This window comes from Paroedura picta, chromosome 10 (assembly GCF_049243985.1).
Source record: "Paroedura picta isolate Pp20150507F chromosome 10, Ppicta_v3.0, whole genome shotgun sequence".
NCBI classification, from domain to species: Eukaryota; Metazoa; Chordata; class Lepidosauria; order Squamata; family Gekkonidae; genus Paroedura; species Paroedura picta.
Window position 1 is genome coordinate 52896107 of NC_135378.1, and position 19424 is coordinate 52915530.

Below are 19424 nucleotides of genomic sequence, written 5' to 3' on the forward strand. Positions count from 1 at the left end.
ATTTACAGGTTTCTGATGTGACTGCTTCTATGCAGAATCATTCTTTATATGAGTGTTTCGGGTCAGGCTGCAATATGTTTTTTTTCCCTTCTCCTTCCCACTAAAATCATTGAAATATATTCTGTCAGTCTTTCACATCAGAGGTGTAAATGGATTCCTTGAAAGTTTTTCTTCCAAATGGTAAAAGGCAATCACTTTACAACTTTGACTCCATTACGGGCTGCAGTGCAAAGCGTAACATACCACCCTAACTTTCCGAATGCTCTGCTGTTCAGTGACCTTGCATCCACAAGGGCAGACATTCAGCCAGTAAAAAGAAGTGGTTGGCTGCAAGCTCTTTATCTCCCTGCGCTGGATATTAGGCAGCACTTGCACAAAAGGCACAGTAGAGGGAAGAGCAGTCAAGTTTAAGTTTTTAGAATGGATTTACTTTACTTGAAGGCTTTTGTGTGCCTTAGAGCAGAGGGAGGAAAATCATCCGTGCCTCGTATTGTGTCCTTACAATATTGGCCCTGTAAGGTCATTGATAACATGCTGCACCTATATAGTAGGTTCCTCTTTGTGAAGGAGGAGTTAAGGTAGATATAAGTGTAACTGATTGTTTCTTTTGATACTGTGGTGTTTCAGTTAGGTAATACAAATATTTGTAGGATTAAGGAGCCTACCAAGATGCTCTGCATAACTCATTTCCCCACTAGTGTTCTTCAATTTATCAAATTTTATCAGAATCTTAAATCGTTGCATTATGACTTCAGACCTAAATAATGTCATGATGTGATATAAGTGGATTCAGAACATAATTTAGATATTTATCTTATCTTTAAAGGCAAGGCAGAAGATGCAGGCAAGCATCAATCAAATGATATATTTAAAAGATAAAAACTTGTAATATGTGTTCTTAATTTTTGTATCGTAATCCCATGCTATCACATCTCTGTAGCTTCCCTTGCATTTCGAACCCTCTCATGCTACAGATAAATGTCATGTCTTCTCGGTGACAGTTTAAGGATCCTCAGAGCCTGTAGCACCAGAGCCAGTTTAAGGACTTGTGGGGTCCTTTTTATGTTCTTGTGGTTCTCAAACGGCATAAGTATGACCCAGAGGCAGTGGAACAGTACCAGAGGAACTCAGAACCATGGGAAGCATCAGCAACTAATGCTGTTCTAAAAGCATTTTAGTTTTGCTTTAATGTAGCCAAACTAATTCTTAAGAGATCAAATGGGATGATGAGGTATTCACAAGAGTTGACGTTACCTTTCTTACTTCTTCCAGGGGGAATTCATGGTTAGCTCTTAATGAAGGATAGGATTTATCTCAGCTCCAGTATTTGTCTCCCAGCTCACCGTAACCAATCCCCTCTCAAGCAAACAAAGTTTACCCAACTTTGTGCATAACTAGCTTGTTTGTTAAGGAAAGGGGAAAGGGATCCAACTAAACAAACAAGTGTTTTCACAGGTCCAAACAGCTGTATGATCACAAGTTTACTTGTAAAAGGCAGATAACATTGGTGATCGCTTCCTTTGAACATTCCCATCTGGGGCTAAAATAGACCCCCCCCTCCCCAAGCTTCTATGTTAATATGCATGCTACAGTGCTACAAAGCATTCAGGATCTACTCTTCTCTGCCAAGGAAGAAGGCAGGAAAAAGGAAAGAAACTTTCTCATTGGCAACAGCTAAGAGGAAAGGAAAATCTTTCTCTCTCATTGGCAAAGCCTCGGAGAGAAGAAAAAAATGCCCTCTTCTGAACAAATTTCACAGCCCCTAGTGTTAACTGGAAGAGATGGGCAGGAAAAATTGTGGAACCCTGCCCTGCCCACCTGTGCCTATGGTCCTGCCAGCTAGGCTATCTGCCTGATGCCTCAGTGTAACTTATTTCTCAAAGGGTGAGGGGAAAGTGGGGAGGAGAGAGTGGCCCTGATCCATGGGTTTATTGTTGTGGTTGTTTTTAGGTGCGAAGTCGTGTCCGACCCATCGCGACCCCATGGACAATGATCCTCCAGGCCTTCCTGTCCTCTACCATTCCCCGGAGTCCATTTAAGTTCACACCAACTGCTTCAGTGACTCCATCCAACCACCTCATTCTCTGTCGGCCCCTTCTTCTTTTGCCTTCAATCGCTCCCACCATTAGTTTGTTAGTACTATCTTCTTTTGTCCTCAATTGCTCCCAGCATTAGGCTCTTCCTTCTCATGAGGTGGCCAAAGTATTTGAGTTTCATCTTCAGGATCTGGCCTTCTAAGGAGCAGTCAGGGCTGATCTCCTCTAGGACTGACCGGTTAGTTCGCCTTGCAGGTCCAAGGGACTCGCAAGAGTCTTCTCCAGCACCAGAGTTCAAAAGCCTCAATTCTTTGACACTCGGCCTTCCTTATGGTCCAACTTTCACAGCCATACATTGCAACTGGGAATACCATAGCCTTGACTAGACGCACTTTCATTGGCATGGTGATGTCTTTGCTTTTTAGGATGCTGTCTACATTTGCCATAGCTTTCCTCCTCAGGAGCAAGCGTTTTTTAATTTCTTTGCTGCAGTCCCCATCTGCAGTGATCTTGGAGCCCAGGAAAATAAAACCTGTCACTACATCCATTTCTTCCCCATCTATTTGCCAGGAATTGAGAGGGCCGGATGCCATAATCTTAATTTCCTTTATGTTGAGTTTCAAGCCATCTTTTGCACTCTCTTCCTTCACCCACATCAAGAGGCTCTTTAGTTCCTCTTCGCTTTCTGCCATTAGAGTGGTATCATCTGCATATAGAGTGTTCTATGTAAATGTTCCAAAATGTTTTATGTAAACCACCCAGAGCCGTAGGGAAGGGCGGTATAAAAATCTAAATAAATAATAAATAATATCTGAGGTTGTTGATATTTCTTCCTGCAATCTTAATCCCAATTTGTGACTCATCTAACCTTGCCTTTCTCATGATGTGCTCCGCATACAAGTTAAATAGGCAAGGTGACAGTATACAGCCTTGCCAAACTCCTTTCTCAATTTTGAACCAATCAGTGATTCCATGCCCAATCCTCACTGTTGCTTCTTGACCTGCATAGAGGTTTCTCAAGAGACAGATAAGATGCTCTGGTATTCCCATCTCTTTAAGAACTTGCCACAATTTGTTGTGCTCCTTACAATTAAAGGCCTTAGCATAGCCATTGAAGCAGAAGTAGACTAGCAAAAAAGCCAGAATACAACTGGTGCTAGGGTTCCACCCCACCCTTACTGTGAAACAATGTTGCCTGGTTCCTGTAAACAGCTTATCAGCTAGCCTGAGGCTCCTCACCCTGGCAGCCTCACCACAGCCTGGCAAGGCCACGGCTGGAGCTGCTCGGTGAGGCAGGAGTGTTGGCGGGTACTGGCTTTCCTTCTCCCCCTCCCCCGTCCCCGCAGCACTGTCAAGGCCTGGTGAGGCTGCAGCCAGGGCTGCACAGGGAGGGGGAGAGCACTTGTGGGGGCACCCTCCCTCCTTCCCCCCATCCCCACAGGGCTCAAGTCCCAGGCCCCGCACCTTCCCTCTAGCATCCACTCACCAGCTGGCACTTCTTCCATACAGGAGAAGCTGCAGGGAGATGCGGCCAGGGGCGGGACACGCTTCATTAGATGGACTGCGAATCAGGGAGGGGACAGCTGGGACAGTATAACTGACTTGTCAACTATGAGTGCCAACTCCTTCCAGCACCCTCTTACTGTTTTATTTATATGTTCAGATTCAGATGGAGCTGGCCCGACTCTGTATGTGGAAAGAACTACTAGAATTATCCTTTTTGAACCATTATTCTAATAACTCTGATTGCTTGGAAGACAGTGTACTGGTGGAACAAATTACTCATTCTAGCTTTACTCATTATTCTCTCCACAAAGATGGCAGCAAAGGCGTGGCAGACAAAGTCTTTGGATTTGGACTTAAGGACAAAACATTGAGTTCATTTTTCTCTTCTCTTTATAAAGGCAAAAGTGTTTTCTGATATATAGGAAAATCTATTCCAAATACATGTGAAATATAAGTATTAAAATATGTTTCTTCTTACAAATGTAGGAAGTTTATGTTGTAAGTTTTCTGTCTTGCTGTGATTGAGTGTGGCTTTGTCTAAAGTAATTCTGGAAGGGAGCTGGCAACTTATCAAAAGATTTTTAGTGTTCATTTTAATGTAAGCTCTGTCTCCGAACGGGTCTGGAAGAACGGCACCTAAGATAAGTGCTTGGCAGATGGTGCATGGAGAGAACTAGTGTGCTTGTTATTGAAGGCGCACTGGCTGAAGGTGAAGCATCTTGGCATGCAGTAGAGGTAGTTTATCTCTTGAGGCTCCAAGGTGGAGTCGTGGTAGATCTTCTGCTTTGTGGGAATGCCTCTTTCTCCTTGTTTATGCTTGGCTTATATATTTATGAATAAAACAAATGTGCCAAGATACTGTAAGCCTCTACTCCAGTGCACACTAGTCCAAAAAATATGAAATCCAGAGATATGGATCCTAGCAATTTCCATGATACATAGAAGTAGGGAGAGCACAAACATTTGTTGAATGTTATTCAGAGCAGATTGAGCATGTGCCATGGTCAGCGTTTTGGGAAACATTATTTTCCAGCCTTCTCCTCCTTGCTGTCATCTGTTTATTTATTTATTATATTCATATACCGGCCTCCCCCGAGGCTCAGGGCAGTTTACATAAAACAGGGAACAATACAGATAACTTAGTAGTTGTAAACAATAACAATACAATGATAACAAATAGAACAATATAATATAACAATAGAATACTGGTGAGAACATTAAATCAACTGACCCCATTCAGACTCTTTTAGCATAAGATGGAAAGTTTGGTTGATGAAATTAAGCTCATGTAAGGTGGTTTTTTCGGGAAAAAATGTTATAGTTCATTTTAACTGGTATTCTCTGAACATTTAAGTTTCTCTTGGATACATGATTGCTTGCCACGAGGCTTGTCTTTGAGGTGTAAGAAATTGAGTGTTCTTTCAGTTTACAGCCTTTCAAAGTCTGTGGTGGTGCACAACATATGTATTTCAGACCTTGCCTCAGTCTTCCTTCTCAGCAAACCTGTGAATGAAGGTTATGAATATTCCCTTTTTACAAGTGTAGAACCTAAACTGAGTGTGACATATCAAGGCACCCTAGGGAAAATATGGCTAATCAAATCCAGATCAAAGATTTGGGACCACTTTTGCACTTCTTTAAATTCTTCCCTTTAAAAAATTCAAACAGATTTGCTTTCTTAAAAAAAATACAGAGGGAGATTCGTAACAAATATTTGGAGGAAAATAACATCCGTTTTGAATGGGCTACATAAGGTTGTGAATTAATATGCATTAAGTAGCAAACTATTTTATTAATTTATGACAAAGTATTGAAGGATCAGAGAACGGGTGAAGTGAGAATTGCCATTTGCTGTTGTGAAGTTGATGCTTGTCATGTTATCTCCCAGTCCTAAAACCTTGCCTTTAAGTTTCGTCTTCATGAGACTTAAAATCTTGTCTTATGCCCAAAGATCAGCCTAAACCTCTTTGCTGTCACTGAAGAAAACACATCTTTTGCCTTTCTTTGCTTGGGGGCTGTGGAGAGCTGAAGTGGTCCTGTGTGACTGAATTAGATGAAAGACTTGCCTTCCCACCATGGAGACATGGAGTCTAATCAAGTGAAATGAGTTCTGAGATCTCAACTGACTTCCTAGGGGATATCAGTTTACATTACAAAATCGCATGACACCTAATTCATCACTGTTGATGCCACCACTCAGTTTGATAGTAAGCCACCTGTCCCCTCTCCAGAAGGGGTCATTTATTGAGCAGCATTGGTGGGAAGGGTCTATAAGGCACTGACCCGCTTATTTATAAAGTATGTGTGAAGGGAAAGGGGGTTGTCAGGCTCAAGAGTGGGAAGACAGTGCATCAAGAGATTACTTAGGCACTTAACGGAAGTGAATCTGGATCCTTCACTACTCTTGAACCTATGTATGAAAACTTAATCCAGCTTCCCTTGTTCACAAAGATTTCAGCAAATTAAATGCAGTAATTTGATTCACATAAGAACTGGTCACACTTGTATGCCAATTTTTGCTTTTGAATGTGTTGAAAAACTTTTATCAACAAGGATACACTGGCATAATATAAGAAATCATGGTCTTATGCTACTGATGAATGGTATTGAAAGTATATGCACTAATCCAAACTTTTATCTGTGAGACATCTAATATTTTCATACATTAGGATTTGATTTGTCAAAGAGAAGTTTTTGTTTTTTAAACTAACAATCTTTTTTCCCCCTTAGGGTATTGTTATAACTCCTTTGCTCCTGCTGCTTTTTGTGAGTATTTTTTAAATTTATTTTCTTTTTATTAAGTAGCATTCTATTAAGTAGTGTCATATGTGAAGAAGGAAACATTTTGAATGTTTCAGATTGCTATCGTTAATCAACAGTTCTTGTGGCCAGTTTTGTAACAAGTTCTCTAAAGTAGGCATAAATAAAACGTTTCACATAACACAATCCCAACTGCTTCCCTGCTTACATTTTTCTGTCTTCTGTATAACAAATACATAGATTGGTAGTTACTGTCAACCCATAGCAGGCATCTGTGGCAATGTGACATGTAACTGACATTTTTCTGAGAGATGCATTATCTCATACATAGGGGTCGCGGAGCCATGGCTAACCTTCCTTGCTAGATGGGGCTGCCATGTTCCAGAAGGTAGCTCAAAGGAATGAACAGACGAACTAGTAATTTCTTCATAGTCAACACAACATTTCTGTAACCCTATAGCCAAGCATAAGAATCCATATAATTTAGTGCCTGTGAATGTTTACCATCAGCAAAATATAAGCAGTTATTTTTAAACTTGTAGGCTTAGATCCCATGTAGAATTTCCTGAAATGCCGTTTGTGGCAGGTTGGGGGGCAGAGGTCTCCCAGAAATAGCTTGGAGGGGGAATTGAAGGATTGGTGAAAATCACACCCCTTCCCCACAGCTGTGGTAACTCTAGTTAGGATCCTAGGCATAAACTGTTACTCAGCCATAAACTGTTATTCAGAACGACAAAAATACAAAGGAAGTTCTTTACCTGATATCTTCTTTAAACACACCATCAGAGAGACTAAAGGAGTATCTTTTTCAGGATATGAGGATGATAGTTATCTTGAAAAATCCACCCTGAGCTGATTCCTTGTTTTGCTTAGGCAAAGTTTGGAGTACTGCCACTTAGGGTGTGGAGTAAAAATAAGTTTCATTCTTTAAACATAATTTATACACATTAAGAGCTGTATTTTTGTGGGGGAGGGGGAAATAAGTTCTTATGTGAGGTAAATTAGTGCTCCAGTTGGGTGTTACACTCACTAACTCCTTTGGCCATGAGAGGCAGCATGGAATCAAGCCAAGTCTGACAGGACCAAAGACAGGAGGTACTTTGTCCACTTCAGTGCTGTGTTAGATATCATCAACTAAAGTCATTTTCTTAAGTTACAATTAACACATTTACAACCCATGTACGGTGTACACTTGATTTTTATTTTTCCATGTGCTGAGTAATTTCATATTGCATTCAACCAATGTACAGCTGAACATGTGATTGAACCCCCCACATGTATCCAGTCTCTAGTCCCCAGGTTAATTTGTCACAGTGCATTGGCTGTTTCAGATATACACATGTGCGTGTGTTCAGGACTTAAATCTATTGTGAAACTTCATAAGTAAGAAAAATTGCTAAAGCTGTTGGGTCCATTAATCAAAACATTTGACAGCTCATCGTATCTCTATCAGTCACCACTAACGCAACCTAAAAATCTCCCCAAAGGGATAGCCTTCCCTATTGGTAATAATTAATGCCTTTAGCGTGTGTCTGTACTGACAAAATAAGGGATTTGATAGAGCTCTTGATTTTGGAATAAAGAACAGGCCTTCTTTCTGGTGCCTCCACCTTTTCAATCTGTGTCTGGTACTATTTTATTCTATTTCCCTTTCCCTGTTCTCAGTCTTGTCCATCTGCTGCATCCATGTGCTTCTTCCCCTGTTGAAACTGAATTCAGAAGTGCATGCAAATACAATTTTCAGAGATTTTCATTTTGTCCCCAAGGAAAACATTTGTATGTAGTTTTGTGAAAAGGAACTGCTTGTGTGTCTGCTTCAGCATTGGATTCCAAGCATTTCTTCTTGAGAGGACAATCTTGTTCCGATTAGAATCAGAATCACACTGAGCTGGAAGAAACCACATAGGGCCATCCAGTCCAGACCTGCACCTTCTTGGGAACTTAAAAATCACACATTCCTGCCTATGGATGCTGATAGCAGGTCCTTGAGAGGGCCACCACTTGTGCTCTGGACCCATGCCTGTCCTGGCTTTTAATATCTTGTCAGGAAAAGATATTGGAGCCATTAGTAAAAATCATGATTTTTACAGACCAGTGTCCAATTTACCTTTCCTAGGGAAGATAATAGAGTGTGTAGCAGCAGAACAGTTTCAGAATTTCCTGGATGACACACGTGCCCTCACACTATTTCAATCTGGTTTCAGGCCTAAGTTTGATCATTATACTGGTGGATGGTCCTCTTATAAATTTGGTGAAAGGATAGTCTTCCCTGTTAATAATACTGTTGGACTTCTCCACAGCCTTTGATGCAATTAACAACTCAGTTGTTATTCACAAGTTTGAATATGGAATTGGTATTGTGTGTATTTCACTCTTTTCTGTCTGACCAGACTCAAAGAATCTCCATTGGAAGTCTAAAATCAGCTGGGGAGAATTTATCTTGTGGTGTGCCACAAGGCTCTTTTCTCTTATGCGTGCTTTTTTATATGAGGCCACTGAGTGAGACTATCCAGAGCTTTGGTGTTGGGTGTCATCACTATGCAGATGACACCCAGTATTTAATTAACCAGGCCCCCAGTTGCATTCACTTTGGTTCTGAATGGGTGCTTTGAGGTAGAGGTCAAACATCTAAAGCACAATAAACTGAACCTGAATCTAGACAAGACAGAGATCATACTGGTTGGGAAGGATGACCTCTTGTCCTAGGTGAGTAATGTTGGCTTTTTCGTACCAGAGCAAGAGCTTGGGGGTACTCATAAACCATGCTGTTTGAAAAAACAAATTGGTATGGTGGCCAGGAGCATTGTCTATCAGCTGCATCTGATTCTTGAGCTCTCTCGTTTCCTAGACTGAGCCCGTCTGACCACATTGATTAATGTTTCTGCAACCTGGATTACTGTAACATGCTTTATGTAGATTCAAATGGGTAGCCGTGTTGGTCTGAAGTAGCACAATAGAATCAGAGTCCAGTAGCACCTTTAAGACCAACAAAGGATTTATTCAGGGCGTGAGCTTTCAAGTGCAAGCACTCTTTGACAGACTAGTCTGATGAAGAGTGCTTGCACTCGAAAGCTCGCGCCCTGAATAAATCTTTGTTGGTCTTAAAGGTGCTACTGGACTCTGATTCTATTGTGCTTTATGTAAGACTGCCTTTGAAGGCAACCTGAAAACAACAATTGCTCCGAATGCGGCAGCCAGATTATTGTCAGGGTCTAGCTGCTGGGAAGATAAGTTATCCATTTTGAAAAGCTACATTGGCTGCCAGTCTGGTTCTGAATTCAATTCAGGATGCTGATTATTGTCTTTAAAGCTCCATGACCTGAAACCCACATAACTGAAGGATCGTCTCTTTCCTGTATGTCAGCTACAGTAATCAGGCAACTGTCTGCTGGCTATCCCACCATTTAGGGTAGCCCATCTGGCATCAAGGCAAGCTGAGTAGCCTTGGTTGGCCTCAAATAGCAGGGCCACCTGGCCCGGTATGTAGAGCCATCTGCCTTGGGAACACAGCACAACCGGAAGGAGTGGTTACTCCTTGGTTACTCCAATTTATTTTTGCATTAAATAAAGAAAAATGAACTTTATTACGCAGTCTGTGGATTCTTTTCTATTCAATTTTAGCTACAGTAATCCGGCAGCCATCTGCTGGCTATCCCACCACTTAACGTAGCCTGTCTGGCATCGACTCAAGCTGAGGCCTTTTCCATCATGGTTCTGGCTCTGTGAAATGGGATTCCTGAAGAAATGAGAGAGGTCTCCTCCTTTAAGAATTTTCAGGAGGCCTGTGAGGGCTTTTGAGGGGGTTTGAACAGTAGGTAGGTGGTATAGTCCTAGGTAGGTGGTACACTAATGTAATTAAAGATGAATAGATCATTATGAGAGTCTTGCCTGACTGATGATTTTGGTCACCAAGTGAAAAGAACTGTACATACAGCTGAATACTAGCCTTTCTCAATGTTTTACTGTTGAGAAACCCCTGAAACATTCTTCAGGCTTCAAGAAACCCCAGAAATTGTGTGATTAAGCAGAGTATGATTTGGAAGCACTGCTGTGTACACGCTCACCCAGGACCCCTCCCCTTCCCACCCCCTCCAGGGCCATATATGGCCATATCACCTGATAAATGTTTAACAAATTTAAAATATATTTAAAAAATAATTAACTTCACCCACTCGGGAAACACTTCCAGGGTCATCAAGAAACCACAGGGTTTCACAAAACCCTGGTTGAGGAAGCCTGGTATACACTTTGTAAGGAAAGGTTGTGAGAGGCGAAAATGATATTTATGATGGAAAGAGGAGAAAAGGTACATAGAGAGAATAATTTTTAAAACAAAAAATGACTTCAATTTTCATATTATTAAAGGATTTTTTCCCCTACTTCCTGGCCAGAAGTTATAGCACAAACCCTTTGCTTTTTATTCTGTACTGTTTTCTAAGGCTTCCAAAGCAGCAACTATAATGCTTATATTAATCTACATGTATAATTTACTAGGACAAGAATTTTTCCCTCTAGATAGCTTTGCAGTTATTGATCAGAGTTTACATTTTGCCCCATTTGCACAAAATTAATTACTGACAGCACTTAATAGTTTGAACTTCTTTATTTTTCAAATGCTTGTTCATGTAAAATGAGTAATATTAACCAAGTTGTTAAAGAAATGTTGAAGTACACAAAGGGAAGAGCGAATATTTATAATGAATTATGCATTTTGCATAAATAATATATTGTCTTAAATGAGTAGCATTAAATGTAAGACAGTTTTATTTTTGAAAAATAATATTGTGACTGAATGTTGAATTAATTCTCAAGATTTCTATTATCTTAAGGATGGATGTATTTTGGAGGGCTTCATCTAATCATACCCTCGTTAACAAGCAGCACCTTCCATTTCTTTACCCTTTAAACTTTCTTTGATCCCTTCTAATAAAGTGCTAATGAACCATTTTTCCCAGTTATATTAAAACTCAGTCATGTATCAATTTTTGTTTGTTTAGGCATACTGAACCTGTTGTGAATCCAAGGATGGTCTGACAGTTGAAGGATAAACAGCTGCACTTTCAAATACTAGTTTTTGTTCTCCGCCCCCCCCCCTTCCATCAAGTCACAGCTGATTTAAGGCAATCCTGTCAGATTTTTCAAGGCAAGAGCTTCACAGAGGTGGTTTGCCATTGCCTGCCTTGAATTACAACCCTAGTATTCCTTGGTCATCCCCTTCCCATTGAAATAATAACTAGGGGTCCAGGGCCAACCATGCTTAGCTTTTAAGAACCAACAAGATTGGACTAACCTGAATTACTGTCAGGATGAAATTAAGCAGGCTCATATGTCTATATGACAGGCAGGTTCATCTGCCTCCTGAGTCGTATCCCAGACAGCAACCTTTTTATTTACTTGCTATTTATGCACAGCTGCATAAAACAACATAATCCAGCATCAATAAATCCAGTGTAAATTTAGAAACAGCTTTTGGATATTGGCTTCTGTACATACAATATGATCAACTAGTAAGCAGCATAGCAGTACTGGCAGAATAATCCTTGAAAGTTTCTTGTTAAAAGGAGACTTCAGAAAATTTCACATACCTGTCATGTATTACCATTACTGTTTGCTATTCCATGTAAGTAGAATACAGTAACTTTCTTTGCTTGACAGTAAGTTTTCTGCTTTCTTAAGCTCCTTTTCTTTAAGTTTAATTTGTCTTATTTTGACAGAAAAATAAGCCTTCATACTGCTCATAGAGTGGAAATTTAGGATTTATTTATACAGGCATCTGATTGGGCAAGATATGAGGGGTGATGGTGAGAGGGGGGAAATGTGTATTTGACTAAATTTTTAGTATAATTTTGTTAGTACTCGCCTGTTTTGCCAACGTTTTTAAGATGCTGCTTTTCTCAGATGTACAGAAAACCTCATTTGCAAGCTTGCCTGCTGTTTTTTTTTCTAGCACTCCATCTCAATATAACTTTATTTAGGAGAAAGCTTGGTAAGCAGAAGAGAGCTATGGTGCTAAAATTTTATCCTTTGCACTGTGTGTTGTTCTTTTGCCTACTTATTAAAACACATATGCCTTTTTGTTTTAGAAAATATTTGCATTGCTCTCAAATAAGCAATCCCTTGATAAATGTCATTTGATAAGTTTTCAGTAGCTATAAAAACAAAAGCATTATTTATTTATAAAATTTATTAGCTGCCTTTGGAAGAAAGGGCATTTCTAAAACTATGGGATAAGAGCAACCATGGATAATTACAGTAAACCATCTTGATACACTAAACAGACTCTGGCAAAAATCCTTGAGAATAAAAAATATTTCAGTTTGCTGGTTTAACACCCCAAGAGGATATATTGAGGTTATACTGGCAGAAGTCAAATAGAGAGGAACAACTGAAACTTTATCCTAAAAAATCAGAGGTGAGAAGAAGGTCTTACCCAGGTAATAGGTTCTGGATGGGATTGCATTTCCCTTAAAGGAGCACGTTCAGAGCTTGGGGTATTCCTGAATCTGGGCCTTCCGTTGGTTGAACAGGTGAAAATGATGAACAGGAGTGCTTTTCATCAGCTTTGGCTGCTGAGCCAGCTGCTGCCCTTCCTGGACAGAAAATATCTTGCCACTGTGGTGCATGCAGATAAGTGTTATGCTCTCTATTTGGGGCTGGCGTTGAAGCTGCAGCTGGCACAGAATGCTGCAGTCAGAGTGTTGACTGGAGTGAGTTATAGGGACCATATCACTCCAGTCTTTTCACCTACACCACTTCCAATTAGTTTCTGGATTCAATTCAAGGTGCTGGTATTGATCTTTAAAGCTCTATATAGTCTGGAACCAACATGCCTTAAGGTTCTTAATTTTTTCCCATATGAACCTACCCACTAGGTGGGTGGCAGGTTCAAAAAGGGCCTTCTCCATCGTGGCACCAAAACTTTGCTCCTCTCCCATCCCAGAGAGATTCAGCTGTTTCCCTCTGTTGGTATATTTTGCCAGCAGGTGAAGTTTTTTTGCTTCTTCTTGCATACCCCCCAAAATGGTTAATGGACTTCCTTCTAATGTTTGTGTTTTTAATTGAATGTTATGCTTTTAATTGTGTATTGATTGTTTAAATGTACTATTTTTTATGTTCACGATCTTGGAAAGGCAGCATAAAAATTGTCTTAATAATTAATAAATAAACTGGACAATATTAATTATTTGAAGATCCTTAAAGTATACACCATTCATGGTAGGATTTATTTGCCCCACTTTGGAAATACATCGGCATCTGCATTTCCAAAATGGGGCACACCCCCTGGGGCAGTTTCAACTTGGGAAAACGGCTTGACAGGAAGCAGGACCCCCTCTTTCCACCCCATCATAGTCCTGAGCTCCCCATCATGGTTCCGCCCATCATTGGGCCACTACAGATTCTTAAAACATTCTGTACAGGTGCTGTAAGGAAAGCAAGTCAGGTCTGACTTTTTAAGTCTCATGTAGTTAGGCCCACAGAATCAGCACCTTGTAGGCTGGGAAGTGAAAAGTCAGCTGAAGCGATCATGCCAATGGTAGGCTATAGAATAAGTCGCAGTCTACAAGGGTGAAAACTGTAATATAGCTTTATCTAAATTATTTAACATGTAGTATCTTAAAACTGATAGTTAAAAATGTATGCTACCAAGAAAAGGAAACATTTTACCTGTTAGCTTTCCTAATGTATATGGGCAGCCATCCTCCTGGTGCTTTCTTAATGTGTGCGTAGTGAGCTAAATAGATGTACATGAATTTAGAAAGAGCCAAGGCTGTCTTTTAAGATACCTATGAGCCGAGTGTGCAGTCTGCTCCATATTTTATGATTTGTTGCTTCGTGCACAAAACGTGTGCCATATTAAAGGTGATGGTGAAACAGATCTGGAGTCTCCATGATTTCTAAATTCTGACTAGTTACTACTTTGTAAGAAATTCAAATATCTGTTTTTGTTTTGGAAAGCCAGCAAAGCCAATACCACCTAGTTTACATATGTCACCCTTGTTAGTCATGTGATTCTTCTTTTGCGGAGTATACCTCGTTTTCTTGGAAATTCTCCTATTGAAGCAGTAGCCTTGTGTTTCTATGTAGAAGTTCTTCCTCAGAAGCATGGGTTCTGAAGCCTTAACAAATTCTGCCCAATGTTCAAAAGCCTTGCCACTTTCTATAAATGATTTTTCCAAGTTTCTATGGGAAGCAATCAACCTTTCTCCCTGCTGTTTCTGTCATTTGTCCTCTCTCTGGGTGTTAAGGTGTTCCTGCCATGCTCCTGCGTTTTTGCTAACTTGTGCTCAGGCTTCATGGGGCTTATTAGCCCCTTGGAATCAGACTGTGGAAAATGTGTACACACACGCTGTCTTGGTCTAAGGGATAATTATTGTTACATTGGCCATTTGTGGTAATGGCAGCTGCTAACTACCAGCATCAATATATGTATGTCTGAACTCTGCCATAAAAGATATTAATAGAGTCACAAAATGGAACTAGAGCCAAACCAGGGGGATTTCTCTTTAAATCTGAAGACATTTCCAGGGTTGCAGACCAATCTGAAATGGAAAAAAAAAACAATATATATTGCGGATTTTAATCCCCCAAAGTATCAGAAACAGCACATGTAGCACTGAGGAAAGAATGCCCATGGAACTTTCACTGGCTATTGGGGGTTGCTAGACAACCATAACAGTATTAACGAGCCTTCCAAGCCTTGGTTTCTGCAAAGCTACCAAGGTAGGTGGGAGCAAGAATAGGTGGGGATCCTTAAACAGTCTCAGAAAACAACCCACCTCCTGCTGAACCGGAGACGAGTTGAGTGGCAACTACTGGAACTTAGCCTATTAGCAACAGCCACAGCACAACTTAGCCCAAATTCCTACTGCTGAACAACTGGGCCTGGTCATCATGCACCCTGGCCCATCACATGCTGCCACACAGCCTGGCTAGATTTTCCATGAAGAGACTGTTGGGTAGGAAAAGGTGGGAAACTGAAGACAGAACAGATAAAGATAGGCTGGCTAATGCGTAGGATGGAGAGAATGAAGTAGGAAGGAAAGGCCATGGGGACTGCCAGGGAAGGGAATCAGGAAATACTTGGGGAAGGAAAGTGTGATGCTCCCTCTAAGTCCATGCAGTCCCCCTCCCACACTTGTTTTATGTTTTTGTGCATTTATGGAAGCCACTGAAAAAAGTTGCAGCACCAAGACACCCATGGCTGCCCACACTGAGTCCTTGCTTAGTCTCTTCCTAACCTTATACTTCCTCCTCCCTTGCTAGATGCTAGTTATGTAATCGTTCACTCCATTTTAACATTGAATGTATTCTATTGCATGCATGTTACCCAGCAACCTTGGTTTTCTAGACAAATTTCTTTTAGCACACGCTAAACTTGTCTTGGCTTTCACATTTTCATCTCAAAGTCTCTCTTCCTCTTTCTTTTTTCTATCCCACTTGACCAGTTTTACTAAGGTGAGTATGGGTCATGGATCTAGGCACAAAACTAAAATGTCCAGAAGGAAGAGATCATTTGTTTATGGCACTTCGTATGATAATTAGTTCCAAGTCACTAATGGTCAAAAACTCACCCAAATTACATTACATTAGAAGTGTCAGCCTGGGGTGCAGCCATACAGGATCACCTAACTGGGTAAAACCTTGATGCCTATCTTAAGGATTTGCTTGCTGAGAAAAGAGCAGTGGAAAAACTCTAGTTGGCTTGGTTGGATGTCTTAATTTATTTTTAGTTATTTGGTTAACACCACAGTGCAGTCAGTAGGTTGAGACATTTAATGAGCAATGTAATAGGACCAGGATTTCAAAACTTGATGTACAGATGGATGAAGACAAGTGTAGAAATACTCTGGGCCTGATACACCGAACATCTGCAAATCTCTTCTGAGATTTTGTTGGTGGAAAATACATCTGATACTGCCACAGCCTAGGCTAATAGATACAGTTTGGCATCTACAAGCATCCAAGGCTATATAGACAGATGCATCCAGGGCAGGCTAAAAACAGTGGATATAAGATTGTGTCTACCTCCATGCAATACTACAATGCCTTCACTTCTATCCCAGTAACTTGAGTATTAATGGTTTTTGCAAAGCAATGCCCTGACTTTCTCCAGTAAAAATTCTTCACTCTTACTAGGCTCAGTTCTCTGTAGCAACCCAAAATGCAGTCTGCATATACACTCTGGTATAGATTCCATAACCTAAATGTGATTAAAATAGCGCAAGGTTGAAAGCATGCTAGGGATGCCTGGTGCAGTATAACTCAGAGAGTTGCTTCTGTAGCAGACTTAAACCATGTGAAATGGGATTGCCATGTGGCACAACCGAGATGAAGTGCTTCAATTGAGTCCACTAATGCAATTGTGGCAGTTACAGATGCAGCATCTTCCTTGCAGGATACCGCAGCTGTGATATTTGTCCTCTTTGCCAAAAAAAAAAAAAAGGAGGGGGGGGAGAGACCTGAACAGCTGGTTTGGGAAAGAAGTAAGGGCCTGCGAATGGATTCCCATCTGAGGAATATGACTTATACTGAGGAAGGAAATATCTCATGTTTTCTGGTGCGCTGTCTTTACTTGTAAAGCTGAAATAGAATAAGTGCATTAATTGGTTTGATGATGGCCACTGTTAAATTTAGTAATACTATTCTAGAGAGGTATGATATCCTCTGAAGTTTCAGGATACATTGATCACTGTGCTTTAGTTTAAAAGACACCTTTAACTTTATGCTTCCTTTTGTAGCGCAAACATTTAGACTTTAACCACATGGTTAATTCTGATGCTGTTGTCTCTCAATAGTGATTATCCATTTGAGTCAAATACCATGAATTGTGGGGAGCTTCCCAAGTCACAGAGACCAGACTTGCTGGAAGTTATTGGGAGAATCAGTGTCCTAATTCCTTTCCCATACAGTCCCAGCTGAAATATAAGTGCTAGAAGTAAATGAGGGAGGGAAAAGATCAGAAATGGTTGGCGCAAGGGGGGGGGGGAGATGAAAGACTACTGACACCAATTTCTTTCTTCCCCCATCCCAATATGTATTAAAGATATTTTTATGATAGTTCCATAAATTACATTTCTAGAGTGTTTGGACAGTATGGATTGTAACCATACTGTGGAATCCTAAGAACTGTATTAGAATGACACTTGTCAGCATTCTGTCAAGGTTACGTAGTTGTAATCTGTGAATAGTTATTGCTTGTTCTGTCCAGTGGAACTATATCAATATAGTTGGACTTCAAAACAGTTCTGGGGGGTGATTATGTTGCTTATATTATCTTGAATGATATATCTATGATGTAGGGTTGCCAGGTCCCTCTGGATGACGGGTGGGTTTACCAGCAGCAGGGAGTTTCATTCCACTGTTCAGCAACACACCCTCATAATTTCCAGTGTGACCCAGAATTAGCTTCTACCATAGAGAATTTGCCTAAAATCCAGAGCACCACCCAACATGCCTATATCACTTTTGGGCCACATAGGTACGTCCCTGAAATGGATGTTCATCCCTTTTGGGGAGCTTAAGTCCCTCCTACTGGCCAGCTGATCAGCAGTGGAGAGGTGGGGCTTAACACCATGGGGTCTGGCATCCCTTCTATGAAGTCATTATAAAAAGTTTGCTGAAGTTCATTGTCAGGGCTGGCGTATGTTCTTGTACTTTCTGCCGCTATATGTGTGAATGCAAATATAGATTTAAACAGCTTTAGTATCTAGAAAAACATTCAGTGTCGTTGGTAGTTCATCAGCAGTTAAAGTTCCAGATTAACATTGCACTTTCATTTTCTTTTATAGCTTGGGTCATCATCCTCTGTGCCTTTTACATCTATATTCTCACAGCTGTTCATGACCGTTGTAGTTCCACTTATAATTGGACAGGTATGTTTTAAATATATATATTTCCTATATTTTTAAAAGTGCAAGGGGAAGGGAGGTGAAGGGAAAAGTCGCAGGATAGTGGAATTTAATAATACAGAAATTATTCTAGAGTGCTCCCTGGAGCCACATTGGTCTTGGTTGAGACTGAGCAACGACCCCTAAAACACATGCTTTTACATAGCAACAGGAGAGTTTATAAGCATAAAGGAGGGAAAGAAATGGCAACCCTGATTCCAAAACATGCAGAAAAGTGTAAGTCAGATCAGAAAACATTGCAAAGGTATTTATTTATAGAAATGGATTAGAAAAGTTCAGTGGAAAAAATGAATTGTTGATAGCTTAAATCAATAAAGTAATACAATATGGACCATTAGACTATCTACTGAGACTCGCAGACGAGGAAAGTCCCTTTGCATACTTCACTGGTTCCTCTCGCAACTTTCACCCCTCTTTACCCATACCCCTCACCCATACTCCTTACTCCTTTACTATTTTTGTTTCCTTCTTCAGCTCCATGACTGATGACAGAGGGGCCAGTTGGAAAGCGCAAAGTGCCTTCCGATTGGCCCCTCTGCCATTCTCCACCAGGGCACGCCAGGTAGGCGGCCACCGAGGGGAGGCTTCACCGTGGGTTTCGGAGCAGGACTGCTCTGGGGCACTTGCCGGGGTGAGAGGCAGGCGGGGGAGGCTTCGGCATGGCCTTTGGAGCAGCCCTGCTCCGAGGGCCAGGGCGAAGCAGGCCAATTGCTGGGAGAACACCAGGGAGGGGGCCAATGGGAAAAGGCTACTTGCGGGGTGCCAGCCTACTTGCCAGTGATGGGTTTCTGGCCGGGGGCCCCAGGCCACTTCCAAGCCACCCTCCTTCCCCCCCTGCCCCATCCCTTTTCAAAGCCCATTTATTTTAAATGAGCTTTGAAGCTAGTAACTGAATAAAACCACAAATCCTTCTGTCTCTCTCGCTTTGCATGCCCTATCAGATGTTCATATATCGGACCAGCTCCTCTAGCTTAAGAAGTTTCAGCTTTCTATAGAGTCCCCATTACCTTAAAGCTTTCTCCAGGTGAGCACATGGTCAGTGACTGCCTCCTTCAGACCTCAAGTAAGAGTTCGGTCCCCCTTAATGGAACCCACACAAATGAGAGCTCCTCCCTTGCTGCCAAGAGTTTTTATCACCTCTCTTTACTTACTGCCCAGGTCAAGCTTAGTTAAAGAGCCACTTCCTGGAGAATTTTCAGGAATTCATTCCTGG

General features: G+C 41.1%; 1 protein-coding gene across 3 annotated transcripts in view; it reads left to right on the top strand.

Moving 5' to 3' along the window:
• SLC10A7 (solute carrier family 10 member 7) overlaps positions 1 to 19424 on the top strand; it is a 163753-nt gene that overhangs the window by 98471 nt on the left and 45858 nt on the right. For 2 of the 3 annotated variants that reach the window (XM_077300164.1, XM_077300162.1), the window contains exons 6-7: positions 6273 to 6308; positions 18092 to 18175. In XM_077300164.1, the coding sequence (XP_077156279.1) occupies positions 6273 to 6308; positions 18092 to 18175 (120 nt within the window). The remainder of the gene's footprint in view (positions 1 to 6272; positions 6309 to 18091; positions 18176 to 19424) is intronic. The other variant, XM_077300163.1, reaches the window with a different exon arrangement.